General features: G+C 48.3%; 1 protein-coding gene across 1 annotated transcript in view; it reads right to left on the minus strand.

Moving 5' to 3' along the window:
- Nucleotides 1-22,437, minus strand: part of Eipr1 (EARP complex and GARP complex interacting protein 1) — a 114,694-nt gene that overhangs the window by 86,086 nt on the left and 6,171 nt on the right. The window contains exons 2-3 of the mRNA XM_046441173.2: nt 19,306-19,389; nt 9,577-9,709 (exon numbers count right to left, since the gene is read on the minus strand). Of these exons, the coding sequence (XP_046297129.1) occupies nt 9,577-9,709; nt 19,306-19,389 (217 nt within the window). The remainder of the gene's footprint in view (nt 1-9,576; nt 9,710-19,305; nt 19,390-22,437) is intronic.

The following is a 22,437-nucleotide window of genomic DNA, read 5'->3' on the forward strand; positions in this document are numbered from 1 at the left end:
TCATCTTTCAAGTGGTACTTTTTAGCCTGGGATCTTGAGAAAAATTAACTCACCTTTCCCAGCTAAGCACCTGCACCCTGAAACAAAGAAATCTTGCATTCAATCCTTGAATGTCTGCACAGACAATATTAAGAAACTCTAACCAGAGACAGGAAGCCAGCGAGCTTCAGAAATACACAACAGGAGCTGCAGGCAGCAAACTCCTCTGGGCGCATGTTTAATTAGCATACCCCTTGACGATGTCCCCATGGACTCTCATGTTCTCCTGCCTGTCACACACTCCACTCTTTCAAAGCACTCTCAGTTGTTTCATCTCAGAATTCTGGTTTCACAAAGAAGAGCCTTAAGAGATTCTTTTCCTGGGAAAACCCACTTCTTCTCTTGGCTTATTTTCACAAAGCAATCATTTAAATTGGAAAATGCAATTTTCTTCTAATGTGGTGCTGAGATCAATGGGAAACTGTGGCTCTGACAGAAGCAGCTGTATCATGACCCATGGGTGCAGCTGCTGCTACCATCAGGGAACTTGGCATCTCACCACAGAGGAATCTCAGGGACCACCCAGCCTAGCACCTTCATTCCACAGGTGAACATACAGCATCCTGGAAAACTAAGGGGGCCTAAAACCAAGAGAGCTCCTCCAACGCTGCTCTGAGGGACCCTCTTGAGAAGATCCCAGGCTCAGCAACAAGAGGTACCCAAGCCACAGCCAAACACTTCCTTCCTAGGAGGTAAACCCTCTAAGGCCACATTACCTGACCCTTATTTCACAACTCCAAAGACCCTGGCTGTTCTTAAAAACTAAGCACCTAACAGCACTGTATCCCCAGAGTGAGCTGTAATCCTCACTTGCCAAAGATGTCCAAAGACCCAGTTCTGGGCAGCACTTCGTGCTGCAAGGGCCAAGGTGGGATCTGGAAGCCTCTTCCCTGGGGTGTATGACAGTGCCCCTTTGCCTACTGCAGCACCCTGGCATTGGGCCTGGCAGATTTCAGACTATTCCCAGCACAAGGATCCTGGCACCATGTTCAATCCAACTGGCCAGGCTCACTGGTGGCCACATCTCAGTCGGGCCCTGTGACCCTCATCTCTCAGTCCTGAACATCCATGGCTATGCTTCATCACAAGAGACCCTCAAAACATTTTTTAAAATGCGGATGATGAAGAATATCCAAAGCAACAAACAGAATCGGGTCATAACTGGAGAGCCATGGCTTGGATCCAGAACATTCCCAGTAAAACTCCTATTAAAAGCTGGGTCCCCTCAACAGTGTTCTGAGTGGGGCTTTGGGAAGTGATTGGCCCATGAGGGCTCTGACCTCATCAGTGACTAATCCATTGGATTCCAGCTGATGAACTACTGGGAGTGGGAGAAACGGTGGGAGGCAGGAACTAGCTGGAAGGAGTGAGTCTGTGGGGCCGTGCTGCTGGGAACTGTACCTGGTTTCTGCTCCCCTCCTTCCTGGCTGCCAAATGGTTTGCTCTACCACCCCTTCTGCTCACCTCAGGTCCAAAGCAATGGAGCCAACTGACCTTGGACAGCAACCTCTGAAACCCTGAGCCAAAATAAACCTTTCCTCCTCGAAATAGTTTTCCTCAGGTATTTTGCCACAGCAACTAAAAGCTGAGTAATATACAAGATTGACCTTCCTTAGTTACAGATGACAAAAAGGGGAACCTAGAAATTTTAAATGTCAAAATTATAGTATCCATTTCTAGCAAAACAGAGATAAAAACCTAATTGCCCTAAGTCTAAACCCCATAGTTCTGATTCAGCACTGCCTGTGGATGTGCTCTAGGTACAAGCCCTGGAAGAGGTCAAGAGCTCCTCCCCTGATCGACGGGCCTCCTGCTGTCCTGAGGCTGCAAGGCACAGTCAAGAGGTCAGCCTGGAACCAGAGGTCCCCTACTGCCAGACATGTACTTGGAGAAAGTACCCTAGCCCTACTGTGCTCAGTTTCTCCATAAGTAAAACGGGAACTCAGTGAGTAAGTGCTCATCAAAAGGCTCAGGACAGTGGCACACAGTGAGCCTCGGAGGGTTAGCTTCTCCTCTCTCTGCAGCTGGTGGAACAGGATCATCTGGCTCTAATCATTTTCATTAGTTCAAATGCAAGTCATCGCTGCTGCCATAAAGACATATAAACTAGGTGCAGCAAGTGTTATCAAAACACAGACACAAAAGCCCACAAAAGACCTCTGGTTCTTTCTGGGGATCCACAAATTGGCAGATAAGCTCATTTATTTATTTATTTATTTTCTTTTTTTTTTTTTAATCATATTTTTTTTCTTGGTTGTTCAAAACATTACAAAGCTCTTGACATATCATATTTCATACATTAGATTCAAGTGGGTTATAAACTCCCATTTTTACCCCAAATACAGATTGCAGAATCACATCGGTTACACATCCACATTTTTACATAATGCCATATTAGTAACTGTTGTATTCTGCTACCTTTCCTATCCTCTACTATCCCCCCTCCCCTCCCAGATAAGCTCATTTATATCACCATTTCTTTCTTTGTTTTAATGAAAACCTAACCTCTGAAAATGATAAATAAAATCTCTCAGAATGATGCATATGGTAAAATTTCATTCTGAAATGGCAAGCACTCCATAGAAGCCCATCAGAAAGCCTGTCATTAAAAGTTTTAGGGAGGGGCTGGGGATGTGGCTCAAGCGGTAACGCGCTCGCCTGGCATGCGCAGGGCACTGGGTTCAATCCTCAGCACCACATAAAAATAAAGATGTTGTGTCCACCGAAAACTGAAAAATAAATATTAAAAAAAAAAAATCTCTCCTATCTTTAAAAAAAAAAAAAGTTTTAGGGAAATGGTGCCCCATCAGACCAGTGTCCACCCAGTCTGGGATGGGGGCTCTGAGGGGAGCACCAATGGCCTGGTGAGAATGACTTTCGCCTGGATGATACCCAACTTCCCATCAGGGCCCAACACGGTGGGCCAGAAAGGTGTTTAAGTTCTCCCTTCACCTGTTGGCACTTGGAGTGGGCTGCATGGCCAACCTGAGGCAAACTTCTCAGCCACTATCTGAGGAGCCCGGGCACGGCCTGAGGCCTCTGAAACAGGCTCCCCTCAAGAGCCTCCTTCAGAGCAAGAAGCTCAGAGTCGATTCCAATGGAGCAGGTGCCACGTGTGGGGCTTGGGGACCATGAGCGGCGGGACTGAATGCTGGGGCATTCTCTATGGCAGCACAGGTCTACAGGGGCCTCCCTCTAGCACACCAGGGCAAGTCACCTCCCCTCAAATGGCTTCTCCCCTGAAGAACTGGGCTTAGGACAGATCTGCCTCTTCGTTTTGCTGGGTCTAGTGACTCAACCTGTGTGAGGAACTGCGTGTGGCGCAGACGGTTCTGAGGCCTGGGTCTGGGAAGGTATGCCGACCTGTCAACAGGGAGCAGCACGCTGACGGGAGGGAGTCAGGCACAACACCCACGGACATCGATTAAAATGAATTAAGAAATCACAAAATAGAACTATAACACACACACACACCATGGTCCTCAAAGCATCACATGTGATGGGCTTCCTGTGATCCAAGAACTCTAAAGTACTCAAGGCAGACATAACCCTTCCCATTTTATGGGAATCAAAGCTCACAGACAGAAAGCAACCCACCTCAAAACCTGGCAGAGGTTACATATGCAGACATGGAGCCAGGTGCAGTGTCCAGCCCTCTGCCCAGGCCCTGACCCTTATGGTTTGCTGCCTCTAGAACAGATCACTACCATCTGAGAGGGAGATGCAGCAAGTGCCTGAGGTGCGCAGGAATCCCAGCAGCTGGTCCTGAGACCTGCTCTAGTTCTGCCACCTCCTTCAGCAGCAGCAGCCAGGATGGAGAGAATGTACTAGAGTGGATGCGGAGTCTTTCTGCATGTTCCAAAGGTTCTTCCTTGGACCCTGTCATCAGGCTGAGGTTCTTCAGCGCACAGCCACACCCAGACCCAACATCCTCACAGCTGCCTGCCCATTTAAGACTTCTTTTCTGGATTATAAACTCAGAGTAGACCTTCTGCTCCATACACAGGTCCAGTTGCCAGATGCCCTGGCCCACTCACTGTTGGCTGTTCACTCGCTCACACACTGCAACACCGAGAGCTGACCACCCCCACACTGCTCCAGGCACTATTTGTCTATGAAGCAGTCTATAACCACTCCTAGATTCTAGAGCCAGCTCCTTTTGTGTCCCCCTGGACCTGAAATGACCTCCATTAGAACAACCCTGCCTCCGGTAGACAAGGGAGTCCCACCTAGAGATGGTATGGTGCAGACATCTGGGCCCCTGTTCTCATGTACACAAGTCCACTCAGAAGGTGCAGGCAACAGGGCAGACTTCTGCTGGCCTCCTGCTCCTGCTCTAGCACTGTTTCAAGTGCCAGGAACCTGCCTTCATCAGGCCAACATGGGAGGCTCCTTCGTTTAAGAGCTTCCTGCCTTCTAGGAGGTGCAATGGATGAAAGAGGAGCACCTCCCAGGCCCTAGAAGGAAGGAGCCAACCACAAGGGCCACCCCCTTTGGGTGGCCCAGAGAACAGTGCTCAGGAATTCGGTCCCAGTCTCCAGTCCAGATGCAAATGGCCCATCCGGGGTCTCCTCTGCCACCATAAGCAGTACTCCCTCAACACATCCCAACAGCCCTCCTCTGCTTCCCAAGGAAACATGAACCAACCGTGCCAGCAGAGAAAACTGACAGAGGCTGCTATGTCAGGCTACTGCAAGGGTCAGGCTGCCGAGAACAGCCCGGCCATCACCCTGGTTCACCCACTGTCCCCGATTTGGAGAGGCTGACCAAGAGGGAGGGTGGAGTGCACAGTCAGCACTGGTCCTCCGCCTTTGCAAGGAAACAAGGAAGGTAAAGGCCTTTTCATCACAAACCTTGCTGCTAGCGCTTGAAGCTCCCGGAGAACGACCTACTGTCCCATTCTGCTGCAGCCAACCAGGGGAAAGGAAAGAGAAAGTGCCTCCTCCCCATGAGCTGTAAGAGTCCACACAGCAGGATCTGAGCGCAGGATGTGAAGGGATCCTCGGTGAGATTTGTGTTTTACTCACAACATTCCTGTGGATTCTGGGCTCTTCTTGGTAACATATCTACATGCATTTTGGGCTTTGAGTAATGCTTTCATTACTTAAAATCAAACAAAAATGACACCATAGCGAGATATTCCACGTTTAGCCTGTGGTTGCAGCCCACCTCCTCACTGGCTGGTGGCACTATCAGTGCCCTGAGGGCTCTGTGCCCCAGCTCAGGAGCTCCTCCCACCTTCGCAGGAGCCAGCATAGACAGAGGTGAACACAGGTGACCTGGAGCTGGCAATGCTTCTTCTGAGCTCTGAGCCCACACACCGCGGCTCCTACGGTGCTCCCTGGCTCGGGGGCCTGGCTGCTCACTTCTAACCTCTCCTGAATACAGATGCGTTCAACGGATATGCAGTATCCTTGAGACACCCTACACCTCATCAGGACTGATACTGAGAGCCTGTCCCTCCACAGTGCACCAACACAAGGACAAAGTCTGTTCAAAATAGCCTGCATGGTCCTCATTACTTCCTTATTAGTAAGGGTGTTTGTACCAACTCTGCAGATGGAAACCAAGCTACTCATCTGGCCCAGGTACAGAGTCAGTAAAGAGCAGAGGGAACAGCAGAATGCAGGTTTTCCAACTGCCCCCCACTCCCCCAGCCACTTCCTGGACTCCCTTCCTCAGGCCCCAGGGACTAGTTGAGGAAATGACAGAAGTTTGGGGAAATAACCAGACTGTTGTATATTTGGTTTCTCTTGTTAAGTTTTTCAGCTCATTTTGGCAAAATACCTTGAGATGTGGAAATCATTAAATGCATCTGGCATGTAACGGGGAAAGCCAGGTAAAGAAAAGTTTGGAGTGTTTCAGGACACCTGTGTCACCTCATTTCAGGATGTCCTCTTCCCTTGGGGCTCAGACAGAGATGAACCCAGCTGTGCAGCCTCATTTTCTCTCCTTTCTTCCTCCCGGTTCACACAGTGTGCCTCAACATCCTTGTTCCCAAGAATGACTCTCTGTATTTTCTTAAATCTCACAAGATAATTATTACAACATTGTTTAAAGTAGCAATTTGATCTGTAACTATTTCCGAGTAGCTCTTTTGCAGCATGTGAAGTATCATCCAAGGTGGGCTGCGATGCGGAGACAGAGGGCACTGCCCTGGCTGAAGGAGACTTCCAAAGGAGAGGCCTAAACCATAGGACCTCCATGACCAAGGCCCTGAGGCACAAGGAGAGATGACACTAGTCCAGCCCCCTGGAGGTATCCGTGGATAGGAAGAAACAGAGGACCTTGGACATTACACATGAAGATACACACACTGGCAGAAAGTACCACACAGTAGCAATAAGACAGCAACAAGGCGAGCCCCCATCTGTGGCTAGCAGAGAGGGGCAGGCATTCAGGAGGAGATGATGGCTGCACCATCTTTTTTTACTCATATGAGTTTTATCACCCTTACTTAAGACATACATATATATGTGCTCCGGGATGTCAATGGTTGCTACAGTGAAACAAATTATCATTTCATGTAGTTCCCATTATTTAATGTGTTGCAGGCACAAATGTTATCTACTCATTGAGCAAAAATCCTGAATGATACAGTATTACCAAATCCTCCCATCCAACAGCAGATCTCTAGACATTTGCCACTGATTATCCTCTGACTTCAACTCGCCACCCCCATTATCACCGCTGTCTATTCTCCATCTCCATATATTCGACTCCTTTTTTACATTCTACACACAAAGCGCCTGTATCTCTTTTTCCTTTTTTGTCCTCCTGCAGTGGGAAATGAACCCAGGGCCTCAGGAATGATAGGCAAGTACTCTGCCACTGAGCTACATAGAAATACCTCCTATATTTCTAAGGGTAAAGAAGAGCTTGCAACATTTGAACAGGAGGGAAAGCAGCGAGAAGTCAGATGTGCAGGAGCCAGAGGCTCAAACTGATGAAGGAAGCCATGCAGGGTTCATGTGTTGGCTTCGATTCCTTGGACTCAGACCTCTAAGTCTAAACATGGCCTCTGTAAGGACCACTTCCACCTGGGGCACTGAGGTTAATGCCTGAAGATCACACATGGCACCACTGATGATCAAATCGGGTGCCTGTCAATCCCCAGGATGGCCCACCTGGCTCCACCCATCCTGGGTGCTGCTGTCCCCAGTCCCAGGTGCTGCTGCCTCCAGAATGGCCCACCAGGCTATAACCGCCCTGGGTCCTAGTCTCCAGGACTACCCACCAGGCTCCAATCACCCTGGGTGCCAGTCAGATCCCCACATTGCTGATGAGGCTCTAACCTCTCAGGTGCTTCAGTTCCCCTGGCTCCAATGTCCCCTCGATGAATTCCTGTGTTCTGGCTTGGGCAGTAATTTCTCTATGAAAGCCCACAGAAGTCTCCAGTGGACACCCTAAGATGCATCGCCACAGCCAAACACAAAGAGTCAGTCCAGCTCTGCAAAATGCTGTCCTGTAAGCATCCGCCTTAACATCTGTGAGAATACAGAAACACCAAGAGAAGGAGGGGGGAAAGCTGTAGGAATGGCCTGTGGTGACTGAGCACCAGGCAGGACGGGAACACTGACACACAGGAAGGGACCCTGTGGAGGGTCAGAGGAGAGGAGGATACAGAGCCAAGCTGCTGGTGCCCTCTGCTGACCATGAGGCCACCCCCACGTGGGTGTCAGCAAGGACAGTATAAGCAAAAGATCACAGCCCACAGGCAGGCAGGCAGGCAGGCAAACACATGCACACCGACAGGACAGTGTGAGCAGAGGCAGGCACTTCTCACCCATTGTTTTAGTCAGGTTTTTCACTGCTGTGACTAAAAGGATCTGACCAGCACAATTATAGAGGAGGCAAAGGTCATTTGAGAGCTCAGATTTCAGAGGTCTTAGTCCATAAAAGGATGGCATGGAGATCAGTAAGCAGAGACAAATCTCCACTTGCCAGACACAACTATATACCCCGTAACCACTCTCCAGTGAGTCACTTCCTCTAGCCACATCCCACAGGCCTCCAGTCACCACCCAGCTAACCCCATCAGGGTTTGATTCACTGGCCCAGTTAAGGCTATGACCCAACATTTCTCCTCCAAATCTTGCATTGTCCCTCACATGTGAACTTTTGGGGGACACCTTACATCTAAACTGTAACACCCATGATAGTATAAGCACACCACACACACACAAACACACATATCCACTCACTCCAATTTGGAAAAATATTTTTTTAAAAAATTGAAGCAGCAAAGTAAATGCTTTTTAAAAAGTTCATCTGAAGCGTAGGCCTCTTTCCATGAACTGTAAGAGAGCGTTGTGTGAGAAAAGAACCTGGACATGGGGAGCAAGACCCATAAGGAGGGTTAAGATCCACTGAAAGCACATTTTGAACTAAAGATAAACTGAGGAGGGGGCAAGTTCAAGTCCTGGCAGCTGCAAAGGCAGAGGCCGCGCGGGTGAAGCTCTCCCGCCTCAATGCCTCGTAGCAATATGCTCTTTCGGACACAGATGAAATGAAGATCCAAGGCTCCCCTTTCACTGGCATGTGCAGGACCCCCTCCCATCACTTGGCACCATCACCCCTGTGTCCCACCAGCAGTTGCTACCACGTGCCAGTCAGTCTGCGCAGCACTGTCGGGACACTATCCACCCTGGAAACATCCCTCCCTTTGCTTCACAGCAGTGCATCTTTCTTATGAAATTACCGAGAAGAAAACATAAAGCTGTTTGACTTTTATCCACAAAGGGAAAGTTCCAAGAGTTGGTTGTGCACACAACCTCCCACAGCCAGGCTCAGGAACGACTCTCCCCACCTATGAATAGGCAGTGGCTCAGAAGGATCCAGGGCAGTAGTGAGCCCTGGAGAATCAGCTGTGACAATCTGCATCTGCCCAACACTCCCTGCATGCACAAATTGAGCCAGGACAGACAGGTCTCAGCTTGAACGGAGTATACAGGGCTTACAAAGCAGAAAAAGGGCTAATAGGAAGCCAGAATTTAGAAAGTAGTCACTGACTGCAACAGAACAAGAATTAAGGAAGATGTGGGGCCCATTCAGTCTCAGACATTTGACAAAGATGAACATGTGAGTCCTAGAGCCTGGAGAGCCGGAGGCTGATGGAGGCAGTCTGCTTGGGTGCAAGGACACAGGACTCACCTGTGCTGGCTGGCACAGCTGCTATCAAAAAGTCCTGGGCTCTGCTCATCACCATGCACGTAGAGCGGTGGAAAGGGGGCAAATTCCTGCTGTCCTCTGGAGTGGTATGGCTGTGTCAGGACACCTGTGTCCCCCTCAGGAGCCTCCGGCACGGTGCTCTCCTGATGTGGGGGTACAATGCTCCTGAACACTGTGACCCCAGTTTGGACCCTGAGGATCTCAGAGTTATAACTTCCACAAACACCTACCCGCACTATCACAGCTGCTCTGGTTATTGGCGGTCAAGGCTTGTAAACCACACACCAATCCATTAGCAATATAAAATCAATGTTAGGGGATACATCCAGCTGGTATGCACAAGTGTCTAGCAAAAGCCATACTTACTTTTACTGTAGCAGGTTGCCAGCACACCTTTATCTGCAGGGCTGGCACTAATGTGCCAGATTTCACCCGCTTGATGCAGGAGGACATTTTTATTTATAATGTTATTCTCATCATCAAAATCTATGATGTGGATCTACAAATACAAGAAAAGGACACATCAGGATCTCAAACACTTTCCTCAGCATTTTAATTAAACATGATTACCAAAAAGTCACCAAATCACTTCACCAACACACCTTTAATTCACATTATACTAACAACACATGTCTGTAATTTCTTTCTGCACTCCTCTTTAATGACAAGGTAATAAGTCCCCATAGAGTATTTTCACAATTCCAAGCTACAGAACTACCCTCTGGTCCTCTCCAGCCTTCACACAACCCCAGGGCTCTGAGATTAGGCTGCGGCTGGCAGCTGTCCTTGCTGTTCAAGGCAGCAAAAGCCTCTCAGACCGCTGTGTGCCTGCAGGGAAGAGAAGGAGCTGGCGGGGGCTGCTGCCCCTTGAGATCTGAGAGTGACCTTGGGTCCTGCTGCACAGCGGAGTCGGGTGGACCATGCGTGGCCGCTCTGGTGAGCAGAACTTGATCCACCTCAGAAGTGATTTGAGTGGGAAAGTGTGGGAAAGATTGTATTTTAGCACAGTTTTAGCTTCTTCCTAAAATCGAGACCAATAGCTGTCAGCATTTATGACAATATAAATATTAATTACAAAGTGCTAAATTTAGGTCACTAAACAAAAAGGTTAAATATGCTCATACTTTTCTGAATGAATTTTAGAGGAACTGAAATGATTTTTATATTCAATCTCTTATCAATATTAAGTCAACAAGGAAATAATTCTTTTTAATATAAACTTATACTAGGAAAATAATAATGGATCTTCACAAAGATTTATATCCAAGAATGTGCACCATGGCACTGATTATTGCCATGGACAGGACAGAGTCACCCAAGTGTCCAACAGCAGGGACTGTCCAATAACATGTCGGGCAGGACTGCAACACACTACAGGGAGCCATTCAGTATGTTCCAGAGCATTTCAGGGCTAAGGAAAAAAGTCCATGACACGTTTAAGGAGAAGGGAACACAGAAAGGAACAGAACTACAACCATTTTTTGTTTACAACCAGAGGAACTGGTTATCTCAGGATGGCGGGATCACAGGTGTCTTCCTTCACCTGTTTGTGCTTTATCGATATCTTTATTATTTTTGCGTGATTAATATGCATTACTTTAGCAATCAAAACAGAGTTTCGATGATGCCCAAGAGCATGTCCACGCTGTTTATACTCAGTGTCACTGTGGATTGCTTCCTCTACGCAGCACACCAACATGAGAACAATCCGGCTTCCTGCAAGAGCACTCTGCACCGTCAGTGTAGACAGAGCTCAAATTCAGCAGCAGCCTTCAGAGCCACATGGTGCCATTCCCCATGTGCACAGTGGACAAGCCAGCACTGGGCACCCAGAGTAGAGCCACAGGATGCCATTCTCCACATCACGATGGCAAGGCCGCAGTAGCTGCTCAGGTTTACTGAGAATGCAGCGGTGCCCAGCAGGAGCCCGGTACACACAGGTGCCTTCCCCTTCTCTCTGCCAGGGATGAGCCATCACCACTGTTATCTTTAAAGTCACCAGCAGACCATGCCTCCTGCCCTCAGACCCAGCAAGACTTCCCAGCAGTTTCCTGGCAGAAACTGTGTCTACATTACAACTGCACATCCAAGAACTGGGGCAGCAGCCACTGCAGTTTCCTCTGGAAGTACCTTTCTTCTCTGTGGACTGCTAGGTGTTGAAAGCCATCCCTTACCAAGCAGTCAAGTGCTATTACTACGAACATGTGGCAGTGCTTACTGAGGCCAAGCACATACACGTCCTAGGACCCAGCAATTCACTGACACTGGGCACATGCCCAACAAATGCCAATAAAGGGCAAGAATGTCCGCAGCAGATTGACTCATGATAGCAACAATGTGTGACACCCAGATGTCCACCAACAAGAGGACTGGCACTTTCATAGAACAGGGCACCTAGGTGACGGAGAGGAAATGGTGACAGAAGCAGCAGATACAGCAGAAATGCGAGCCCTTCCATGATGTTCAAGGGAAGGCCAGTGGCTCCCATGGCAGGGCAGCTGGGACTAGGGACGGCCAGGTGGCAGTCACACACGTGTGCGGGTGTCAGGGATGGGTGCAGTGGTATGGCGCGGATGCATGTGCACATAAGCAGCATGAGCGTAAGTCACACCCACAGACAGAAGCCAGGGATCCATACATGGCCGACGCAGGAGGAAAGCCCGCTCCTCACTGTAGCGAATGACAGGAAAACTGCAAGACAGAACCCAAGGGGCCAGACAGCTGAGGGGCAGAGGCTGTCCAGCATGCCCTCAGCCCTGGGCTCCTCCCAGCACACAAAGAATTAAAACATGGCAACTCTGACACCGATGGATGTTTATTTTATTAACCAACTTAACTGGGAAGACGATTGTAAAATTGGTACATGTTGTAATATGGATAATTCTTTTAGGAGGTTTACTACAATATATACATAAGAACTACACAAATGTTGAAATTGAAACAATAATTTGATTTCTTCAACTCTGCCACCACAAATAAGCCAGAAATATATACTATGAAATATTATGTGACTTTAACTATTATGATTATAATTACCAAAAATGTTGTAAGAGTGCTCAGTTTTAAAAGCAGATATAAAATGGCTGGCAATTATGCAACTACCACATGTGAACACGAAATAAAAGGTAATATACAAAATCAGAAATAGCTTTCATGTTGTTAGGGAATTTTTTCTTTCAGTGTTTGACACATTTCCTACTTATCGGAAATCCATTAACACTGAAAGAAAGAACGCACTTAAATGTACCATTTTGCCACATCTCTTACAGGCACTACAGCGCAGGGCATTGACAGGCAGGTACTAGCACTTTTGCTGGCTGGCTCCGTCCACCCGCCACAGCACAGCATCCTGCAAATCTGAGGCACCAACCCTCGCTGTCACAAGCCCCTGGCCCACCTGCCCGCAGGCCTGGCCTCCCCACAGAGCTGTGTTCTTGCCTACAAGGACCCCAAGCAGATACTGTCCATCAGGCTCCACTGGTTGGTGCACCATCTTCCTTTAGATCCCCTCCCTGAAGCCCTCAAGCATGCAACCTGCACTTCTAGCCTGACGTGCCTGAAGGTTTTTCCACCTGTCTTCCTCTTCTAGAAATTCAGAGTCCAAACACATTGTCATGAACTGCTTCAACAGGGCTATGTTCAAAAGGAAAGTGAGGCATCCATCAACTGCCAAAAGCAAGAGCAACAATAATGGCTGATGTCTGCAATGCCCCAGGACTACCGTAAGTGCTTTACCTTTGGCAGCTCCTCTTATCCAAAGCAGCCCAGTAAAATCCTTACTAACCACGACGTGAAGGAGAAGAAACTGAGACTCAAAGCATGAAGGTGCCTCGGCCCACTCAGACAACCGGAACCAGGGTCAGGGGAGCCCCCAGCACTCTGAAGCCCACACTTCTGGCCTCAGGCGCCTCCCTCCACCTGAGTGTGGCGCCCTGGCGCCCGCAGGGAAGAGCGCTCAACTCTGCTCTCAACAGCACTTGGCCTGTACCATGCCTGCACCCAGCTCACAGGAAGTTGAATAAACACAGGCCGTTTTAGGCCAGTTACAAAATGAGTCACACGTGGAACAAGCTCCGAATGGAATGAGGGCAGAAGAATGGGATCAGCACTGCCACCCAGGTCAGGAAGGAATTCTTCACAGCACAGCCGACTTTCAAAAAAACATTAGTCACTGAAAACAAAGATCCCACTTGCATATTTTGATCACCAATATTAAAATGTTTAAAGCCCAGTGTGAGCCATAAGGCCACAGATGACACTCAGCACACTGGGGGCTACCTCTGCAAACAGCAAACCATGTTCATAGTTTCCCTTATTCCCAGCTGAAGCCAATGACCCTGACAACATAGTTCTTCCTGAAATCTGCTTTGCTTCAGCATAAATATATCAGGAAACCTGGGTTCTAGCTTGGATTCTGCCACTTCCTAGCTTGCTACCCTTGGCCAACTCACTAAAGCTTTCTGGGCTCTTGTTTCTGCATTTGCAAATTTAAGGTACTAGACTTCTAGATCCCTTTGTTCTAACTGAAAATGAGTACTAGTATTTTAGCTATGTATTTAAATAAGAAACTAAATCATGATTAAATAGGCCACACCCTTCCAGAGGTTTGTTAAGCCCAATCTATGACTACCGCTTGCCTATCCGTATCAATACTCTTTCCTTGAGTCTTAGGCCCCAGGTCATTTTAATAGCCCCTGCCCAGGAAGCCTAAAGTATGCTTGGCAGCCAAGGGCTAAAGAAAAGTCCTCACATTCCAAGACCTCCTGGGCCTAGTGACAGTCCTGAGAACAATAGATAAAATGAAGTCTCCTCTGCCATTTGTGGCCAAGAACTAGGGATACAGCTAGAAGGTGGCCAAGTCACTGGACACTATGGGCTGTTTACTACCACACTTTTAGATATAAATCTGAAACTCAGAAAGACCTAAGCATGATTCTGCACTTAAAAAAAATTATGGGAGCCTAATGACATGGTGGGTGAGAGCCAAATTCTTGGACAGCAAAGAGGAGGCAACTCACAGAAGCAAGGAAGCCAAGTATGGCCCAAGGCTGCAGCTGTCCTTGCCCGTGCCCATTTACACCGGTGCACATAGCCCACTTCAGGCTCAGGAGCCAAGCGCAAACCACCACACAGCTCCAGAGCAGTCGCTAAGGAAACCCTGAAAGGCTGCTGGGAAATCCTGCAACTGAAGCCACCTGCTCTGCTGGTGGGTTTTTTAATCAGGAGCAGAGACAGGACTCCCCGCCCCGCCTGTTTTGTAGCATAGACACAATACAAACCACCACCCCCAGAGCCAAAGTCTGCAACTCAGGAGCCCCCAAGGCAGCGGGAACATCCATAGGTGGTTCTAGGCCTTTGCTCCTTGTGACTCCAGTGGGGACAACTGGCAACAGGTGTTGACCCAATGTTCCTTGAGAGTCAGACTTACAACACAGAGGAATTTACCACAGTGAAACTATGGAACTGGATGGCCAGGCATGATTCCTAGACGCTATAACTTTAGGCAGAAAAAAAGTCTGATTTGTTTGTTTGAAAATGTAACAAATGTCACTGAGAAGGCATCACAGGACATCCCAAGATTTCCTGGTGAAAAGGAGTGCATTTACTACATTAGGAATGATGAGTCGGAAGCATGTGCAGCCACCCCGACAGCCTGTTCAGCGCCTGCTGGTGATCCCAGCATCAGGGGTGTTTGGCCAGGCCATGTCTTAACATAAAACAGGCTGGGGCCACTCAGTGGCAGGTCACTCGCCTAGCGTGCCCAAGGCCTGGGTCCACAAAGAAAAAGGAGACACAGCAATAAACAGCTCTTGGTCCTGGAAAACTCCGTTGGGTCAGGATGGTGAACACAGAAGGCAACCACTGAAACCCAACAGCATGAGCCCCCAGTGGAGGCAGGTGTCCACACTGACAGACAAGGGCCATGCAACAAAGACATGACTTCAGGCTGGGGAACTGGGCCAAGGGAGCTGGAAAGGCCTCACGTGTGAGAGGTCACACATAAGCTACGTGAGGAGAGACAACGACACAAGGAAATCCTGGACGGGAAGTTCCAAATTTCACTCAGGAGTCAATAATCAGCTGAGCTCAACCACTGTGGGAAGTCACCAGACCTGTGGGCTCAGCCATCCTCAGAAGAGGACAAGGGTCACACCAGATGTCATATCCCTGACTAGCTGAGCTGGGAGGTGGAGGGAACCTATAAAAGAGTCCCCAAGTACAGAGATCGCCTGGGGGCACTCAGAAACAAGAGAGCCCTACAGAGGAAGCCCTTATTGAAGAAAATAAGATGCAGAACGGAGGACGGGGTTGCTGGCAGCATGGCCTGGGCTCTGGGCAGCCCAGCTGGAACCCAGGCTATCGGATACTCCAACTGCCCAGAGCAACAAGGAGCTGAAAGGAAGAGAGGAGGGCGGGGAGGAGCAGAGGAGGAGGAAGGGAAGGAGGAAGGCACAAAGTAGAAGAGTAGAGAAGCTGAGGTTAAGCAGGAGTGGGGCCAGGACTCTGGATTTTTCCCAAGCAGAGAGAGATTCCGAGGGGGATAGGAGAGGAAACCCAGGCAGAGGGGACTCAGAAACACACTATCATTAATCCAAACACAACACACAACAACACAGCTATGGCCGTAAAACTAGGGACAAAAGTTACCCTGGGAAAGGAAGGAGTGGCCTGCCGCCCCTTGGCTTCAGCAGCTCCTCCACTGACCAGGACAAGTCACTGAGGCTGTGAGAGCCCACATTCCAGACCTCTTGGCCATCTGGCACTCCTGCTGTCCTCAGAAGGAGGATTAAGACTAGTGTCCCATCTATATAAGAAATAGGAGGTTACCAATATGGAAGGAAAATTCTGGAGAAAAGTCTACTGCAGAAGCAAATAACAAACTTCAGATCTAGAACCCTCGCCCATCTCCACCTCCTGGTCTCCTGCAACACGCACACACCTCATTCACAGCCCACTGAGACACTGCACGTCCAGCGCAGCACTTCGCTGAACACACAACTCAGGACACATATCGGACCCTATCTGACGTGTGTCTGTTCATCTGTATGTACCCAGCACATAAAAGGAGGAACTCAAGAGCTCTGCCCATGTGTAGCACAAGCAGTGGCCGAAAGGATGCCTGAGCGAACGGGCGTCTCAAAGACGGCACACACCTTCCCCCAGGCAGAAGGCACAGCCAGCACTAGGAAATGTCCCTCTCCTGCTATGGTTTGGAGTCACCTTCAAAAGACAACCGGAGAAAGAGAGCTATCACTCGGTCCCCCCATTCTACCATGAAGAAAACTGTGGCTGTAGCCAGAGGCCACAGCCTGGATTAGCTGTGTCATCAGGAATTAGCAGGACAGAGAAGACGTTACTGTGGGGGCTCTGTGAAGCACCAAGCAATTCCTATGACGGAGGGTGGAAAAGACCACCCAACACTTACACACTAGGTACCCCAAACTTAAGCTCAACATATGCTTCTCTTACCATGGGAAAGTTGGATTTCTATATAAGACTATTTTAAGAAGGATAAAATTTTCTGATTAAAAGGCTTGTTTCACCAGGCCCAAGAATGCACACCTTGTACTCCAGAAACCACACTGAAGACGCAGTGCTGGGAACTGCCTGAGGGAGCTGGCTGTCCCCCCAGAGACCACAACAGCACTGCTCAGAGAGGAGAGAGCCCGTGAGTTCTGAGACCCTAGGAAAACACTAGCTCTCCACTTCTTTCAGCCCTAGACAAGAGCATCACCCCTACTGCAGCACGATGTGACCAAGACAGCCAGGCCAGGAGCGCAGAGAACAGGCCCACAGCCTCCTCTAAATCTCTGGGATTGAGAACCACTGCTGTGTACATCTTCACTAAGCATAGATTACAGTTAACGAAAGCATTAAAAGTACATGTGTGGGGTGTGAATGGAAGGTGCGTAACAAGACACTGTTTACTCTTAAGCAACTACTGGGAAACGAACCTGAGTGATATCAGAATTTTTCAACTAGGAGGAAAGAGAGGAAAAATGTTAAAGCTTCTTTAAACTAACTGGATCTTGCCTTGTTCAGAAAGGCTTCCAAGAGACAAACGCACTGTTTCTTGGGCCAATTCTTTCGTAACACCCTCACCGGGGTACACCCCAGGCAGCAGCTCCAGGGCGGCCACGGCAGCATGGCTGCCTCTCAAGGCCACTCTCTGCCCTTCATTTTGTTTTTCATCGGTGCATTTGTCAGCTCTCCTTTTTTTAAGAAACCATCTCACACTAATAAAAACAGTAAGTTCTCCCTTGTTCTCAGAAGATTTAGAGAACTAAGATGTACTATGGTAGAGTCTCAGAAATCAGGCAGAATTAAAAAGCAAGTAATAAGAAGAGGGCACCTGGAGGCTGTGGACAAGATGGGGAGGCACGGTCCACTCCACCTTCCTGCAGCGAGCTCCACCCAGGCAGTCCCCAGTGACAGGAGGCAGGAGGGAGGGCCCAGCGCCTGCTACGGCCTCACGACAGGACATTCCGCCCGGCCAGGTCTTCACCCAGCCGTGGGCATGGCTCTGACCCCCTGCCTAAGTGAGATCGATGCACTGGCCGCTGGCTTCCCTCTGGGGTGGCTACCAGCAGCCACTCACACTCATAAAGGAACCTCAGCTACATCTTTTTCCACAGGAAAAGTCACACACACACACACACACACACACACTCTCTCACACACACACATACTCCCTTTCACACACATACTCCCTCTCACACACACACTCTCTCTTACACACACATACATACTCTCTCACACACACACTCTCTCACACACACACACTGTCACACACTCTCTCTCACACTCTCACACACACACTCTCTCTCTCTCACACACACACACACACACAGACTCTCTCTCACAGACACCCACAGACACATTCAGAAAACCATATTAGTAAGGAAAACATTTACAGCATCCCCATCTCCCACCACCTGGAGATACCACAGCACTAATTTTAGCCCTTTCTGACCTATTTCCTTCCAGCCTTCATTACAAGCAAAGATTCGATTTTGAACTTTGCTCTTCTACACCACAGTTGGTCGCAGTGTGTTATGATCCTAAGATCCCAAGTTGTGATGCTTCCTCGGAGTCTGTGACTTCACTGAGCACAGTGAGTACTGGTGCACTGCGAGCAGCCTGGGGACCCGTGGAAGTCCACCTCCACAGATGGAAACTCCCCAGTGCCCGCCCAGCATTTTCACATTTTGATATTCTATTTTTACAATTGTTAAGTACCAGTGAATTAATATTCTTGGTGCACAAAGCTTTTCCTAGGTTGTGGATACAGAAATTACAGCTTGAGTAAAAGAAATATTTATATACAAAGCTGTATCTAGATAAATATCAACAAATTGGTGTTGTAGTCAAAATGCTGATTTTAAATCCCTTATCAACATGGGATGTGACGATCTCGATCTGACCTACGCAGCAGGAACGTTCTTCATGAGCTTTTTTGATACATTTCTCCTGTGGGACAGAAGAGAGGCTCTGTGCGTTTTAACGTGGCCTGTGGACACCACCCCCAGGCCAAGGAAAGCACACCTGTTCACAGTACTCATGGTCTTTCTGTGAAGGGCACAGGAGACGCTTGGCCTCCATCCCAGCAAGCCGAATCGATTTGTTCAGGTCCCAGGGTTAGAGTCACGGCACAGGATGAATCCAGACCTCCCGAGTGTCTGCTACATCCTATGAGCCAACAGGTGGCCAACAGGCGTGACAGTCTGGAACCCTGTGCTGCAGAGGGACTGGGACAAGCTCAGCAATACAAAGTGCTGGGAGCAATCTGAGAGGTCACCCCCAGAGCACAAGCCCCCAGACTGCTTCTCAATCACTTATAAGGTAAAAACCTGTGTAGCCACAAGAACCAAGCTATGGAAGTACTACCAGCACAGCAAGTTCAAATCGCTGCACTCAATCGCCGTACCTAGCTGGGTTCAGCCGTCATCTTAAAACATGTTCAAGTCTGATACAAGTTTATTGTGTTTGTGTGACATTTTTTTCTCACATGTTGCTGGAAAATGAAGAGCAAAATGGTTATAAATCTTAGAAAAATCTCAGTAATTAACATGTATACATTTCAAAAATAGTTACCTGATTATCATATTTAAGTGACTGCGTCCCAACCAAAAACCGAATGGCATCTGCTTCTGCAGTCTGAGGTGTCAGCGCACGTGCCTGCAGGAGGGAAGGAAATGCACACACATTTATGAAGTCAGGCTGGAGACGGTTCATCTCCCCCACTGCTGATGAAGGGTAAATCAGCACAGTGTCTGGAGCAGCCACATACTAACAGTTCCACTTCAAATCTGCATGTGAAAGAACTGTAAGTGGGCACACAACTAAGCAATAAAGACATGCACTATTTACACAGCATAGCTAATGCTTTTAATAAAACCTTTATTTCAACAGTAATAGATTGGTTAAGCAAATTATACGTCAACAATACAGCAGAAAATGGCTTCTAGCAATAGCGGCATAGGTGGTTTAAACCAATTTCCCTGCAGAGAACAACAAGGAAAACTAAATGAGACCCCCTGAATCTGTCTTGGGGCCTCAGAGAACCAGGAGAAGGAAGCCTAGAGGAAGACCAACACCTGGCTAACCCACCTAGCGGCACCTGTCAACTGAAAACTGCAGCTAAGAGGCTGATGGTGAGTACAGCCATGACAGACCCCCAGGGCTTAGGACACAAGACGCAGAGCCCACCACGGAGAAGGGGCAGGTAAAGCATTCACCCCATAGGCTAGAGCTTAGGAGCAAAGGGAACTAAAATTGGAACAGCACCGATTAAAGCTCCAAATTGTTTCGACCCTTGATTTGATTGAGGTGACTGAGCAGGCCAGTGCCCATAGGCTAAGAAGCCGCCTGCTACTTCTGTAGTGAGTCCTCTGCAGGAAGATGACATCCAGAGTTTCTGAAACTCATCATATACAAAGTCGAACAATCAAAAAGAGCAGAGACAGTAAGACAAAACCTTATGGACAAAAGAAACAACAGAAAACAGCCTGCAGAGGATTCAGGTGATCAGCTTCCCGGAAACACAAGCTCCAAAGTGCCAAGACATGTGTACAGGAATTTCTGGAGAATGTTCTTGGGAGTCACTCCACATGAGGGTGAAGAGGTAGCACTGGGCGGAGCGGGAGGTGAACTGCCTCATGTCTGCATTGGAGGCCTGGGCCGGTGCAGTTCAGGCAAGATGGCTACATCTCTGTACCTGCACCACCTACCCACCTCCATCAGTCACTGGATGCAGGCTGTCCCTGGGGGTGTGACCTTAGGCAATATGGCTCTGTCCAGCCAACCGCAAATCCTGCATCAATGCCCAACTCAGAGATATCAGCTGCCAACATTTTCACAAACCGCTGGATTTCCTGGAATTAAGATCTAAGCAGCATAGGACAGCATCAGTGTCAGGTATTAGATTTAGACTTCAAGAGTCAAGTGTTGAAAGCTTGGTCCTCCAAGTGGAGCTTCTAGGAAGCAATGGGATCCTGAGGGCTTTAAAGTGATCATGGATTAATGCACTTAGAGACACAGCAGGATGGGGTGGGGGGAACTCAGGAGACAGGCCCAGCTGGAGGAAGCAGGTCACGGGCTACAAGGGTATTTCTTGTCCCCAACCCCTTCTGCTCGTGCACTCTTTCTTCTTCACCACTGTCATGAGGTGAGCAGTTTGGCTCTACTACCCGCTCTGCCATGATGTTCTGCCTCATCTCATGCCCAGAAACAATAGAGCCAGTGGACCACGCACTGAAACCATGACTTTCTTAGGTATTTGTCACAGCCAAGAAAAGTTAACATAATAAATTACACAACTGTACTTAATACATTCAGTAATTACAAGACAAAATTAAGGATATCTGAGGCTTGTGCTACAGCTCAGCGGTCGAGTGCTTGCTTCACACATGCAAGGCTCTGGCTTCGATCCTCAGCACCACATAAAAATAAATACAGAAATTGTGTCCATCTACAACTAAAAAATAAATAAATAAATAAAAACATTAAGGATATCAGGTGAACTATCTGAGGCTTGACAGGGAAAGGCCATATACTGGGTGTTAGAGCTCTGACAGGACTTCAGGCTCATAAGCTCAAATTGAACTCCCAAATGACCCATGACAAGTCCCTAGAGCTCATGTTCTGCTGCCTCTCATGAGCACCCTAACACTATGCTTAAAACATGCACATCTAATCCCCAGAACCTGTGAATATGTTAACATGTGGCAAAGGGACTATGCAGGCTGAATAAGCCAAGGACCCCGAGAGTGGGATATTATGCTACAGCACTGAATCATGTGACTTCTTGAAATCAGAAAATCTTCTGGCTATAGTCGCGACACAGGACAGAACTGAAGGCAGCAGCAGGACTTGCGCAGCCCTTGCTGGCTCTGGAAGGCGGGAGGAAGAGCTGCGAGGAATGCTGGGTGGCTCCTACGAGCAGGAAGAGGCAGACTCTCCCCACACCTCCCCAAGTGAGGGAGACCCCTGATGCCTTGGCTTAGCCCAGCTGGGCTTCTGACCTACAGAGCCACAAAACTGTAAAATTATGCTACCTTAAGCCACTAAATTTGAGTTAGTTTGTTAAGGCAGCAGTGGAATTATCCTGCCTCACCCACTTCACTGAAGGTGCCACCCACTCAGTCCATGTCTTCTTTTCTCACGTGGAGCTAGAAAACACACAATGTTCTCCTTCCTCATCTGTCACAGCTGATTTCTATGAATTTTTCCTTTCAAAATCAGTAGAACAAATAATTTAACAGTTGTCCTGATCATTTAATCTGTCTGGTTTTGACTTGATTTCTATAACTAAAACAAAACCATGAGATCTGGGTATCTACTGCAAAGAATTCCAAGACAACAATCTCATGAACAATTCTTACAAAACACAGCATATTATATATATTTCTGCCCTTCCCAAAAAAGACAGCAGCACAAAAACTTCAACTACTGAACCACATTTCAATAAGACCAAGGAAACTGTGTGCTACTGGACACCTGGAAATGTCCCTACAACCTTTCCAAATGCCCTTGCACCCACGGGCAATTCCAGTGCTCCCTCTTCCACAGACTTGGATGGACAGTTTTTTGAGCATTAAATCTCTTCGGGAAACTGATGAATTTATTGTGAATCTAAAGACCTCTGCCATGCAAGAATGCACATACATATGCAAAACAATTGGTGATATAATATCAGCAACACTTAGGAGCCTTCGAACTCTGATT

Source organism: Marmota monax, unplaced genomic scaffold (genome assembly GCF_021218885.2).
Source record: "Marmota monax isolate L192 unplaced genomic scaffold, Marmota_monax_Labrador192_F-V1.1 WCK01_AAM20220418_F8-fsc00010, whole genome shotgun sequence".
Taxonomy (NCBI): domain Eukaryota; kingdom Metazoa; phylum Chordata; class Mammalia; order Rodentia; family Sciuridae; genus Marmota; species Marmota monax.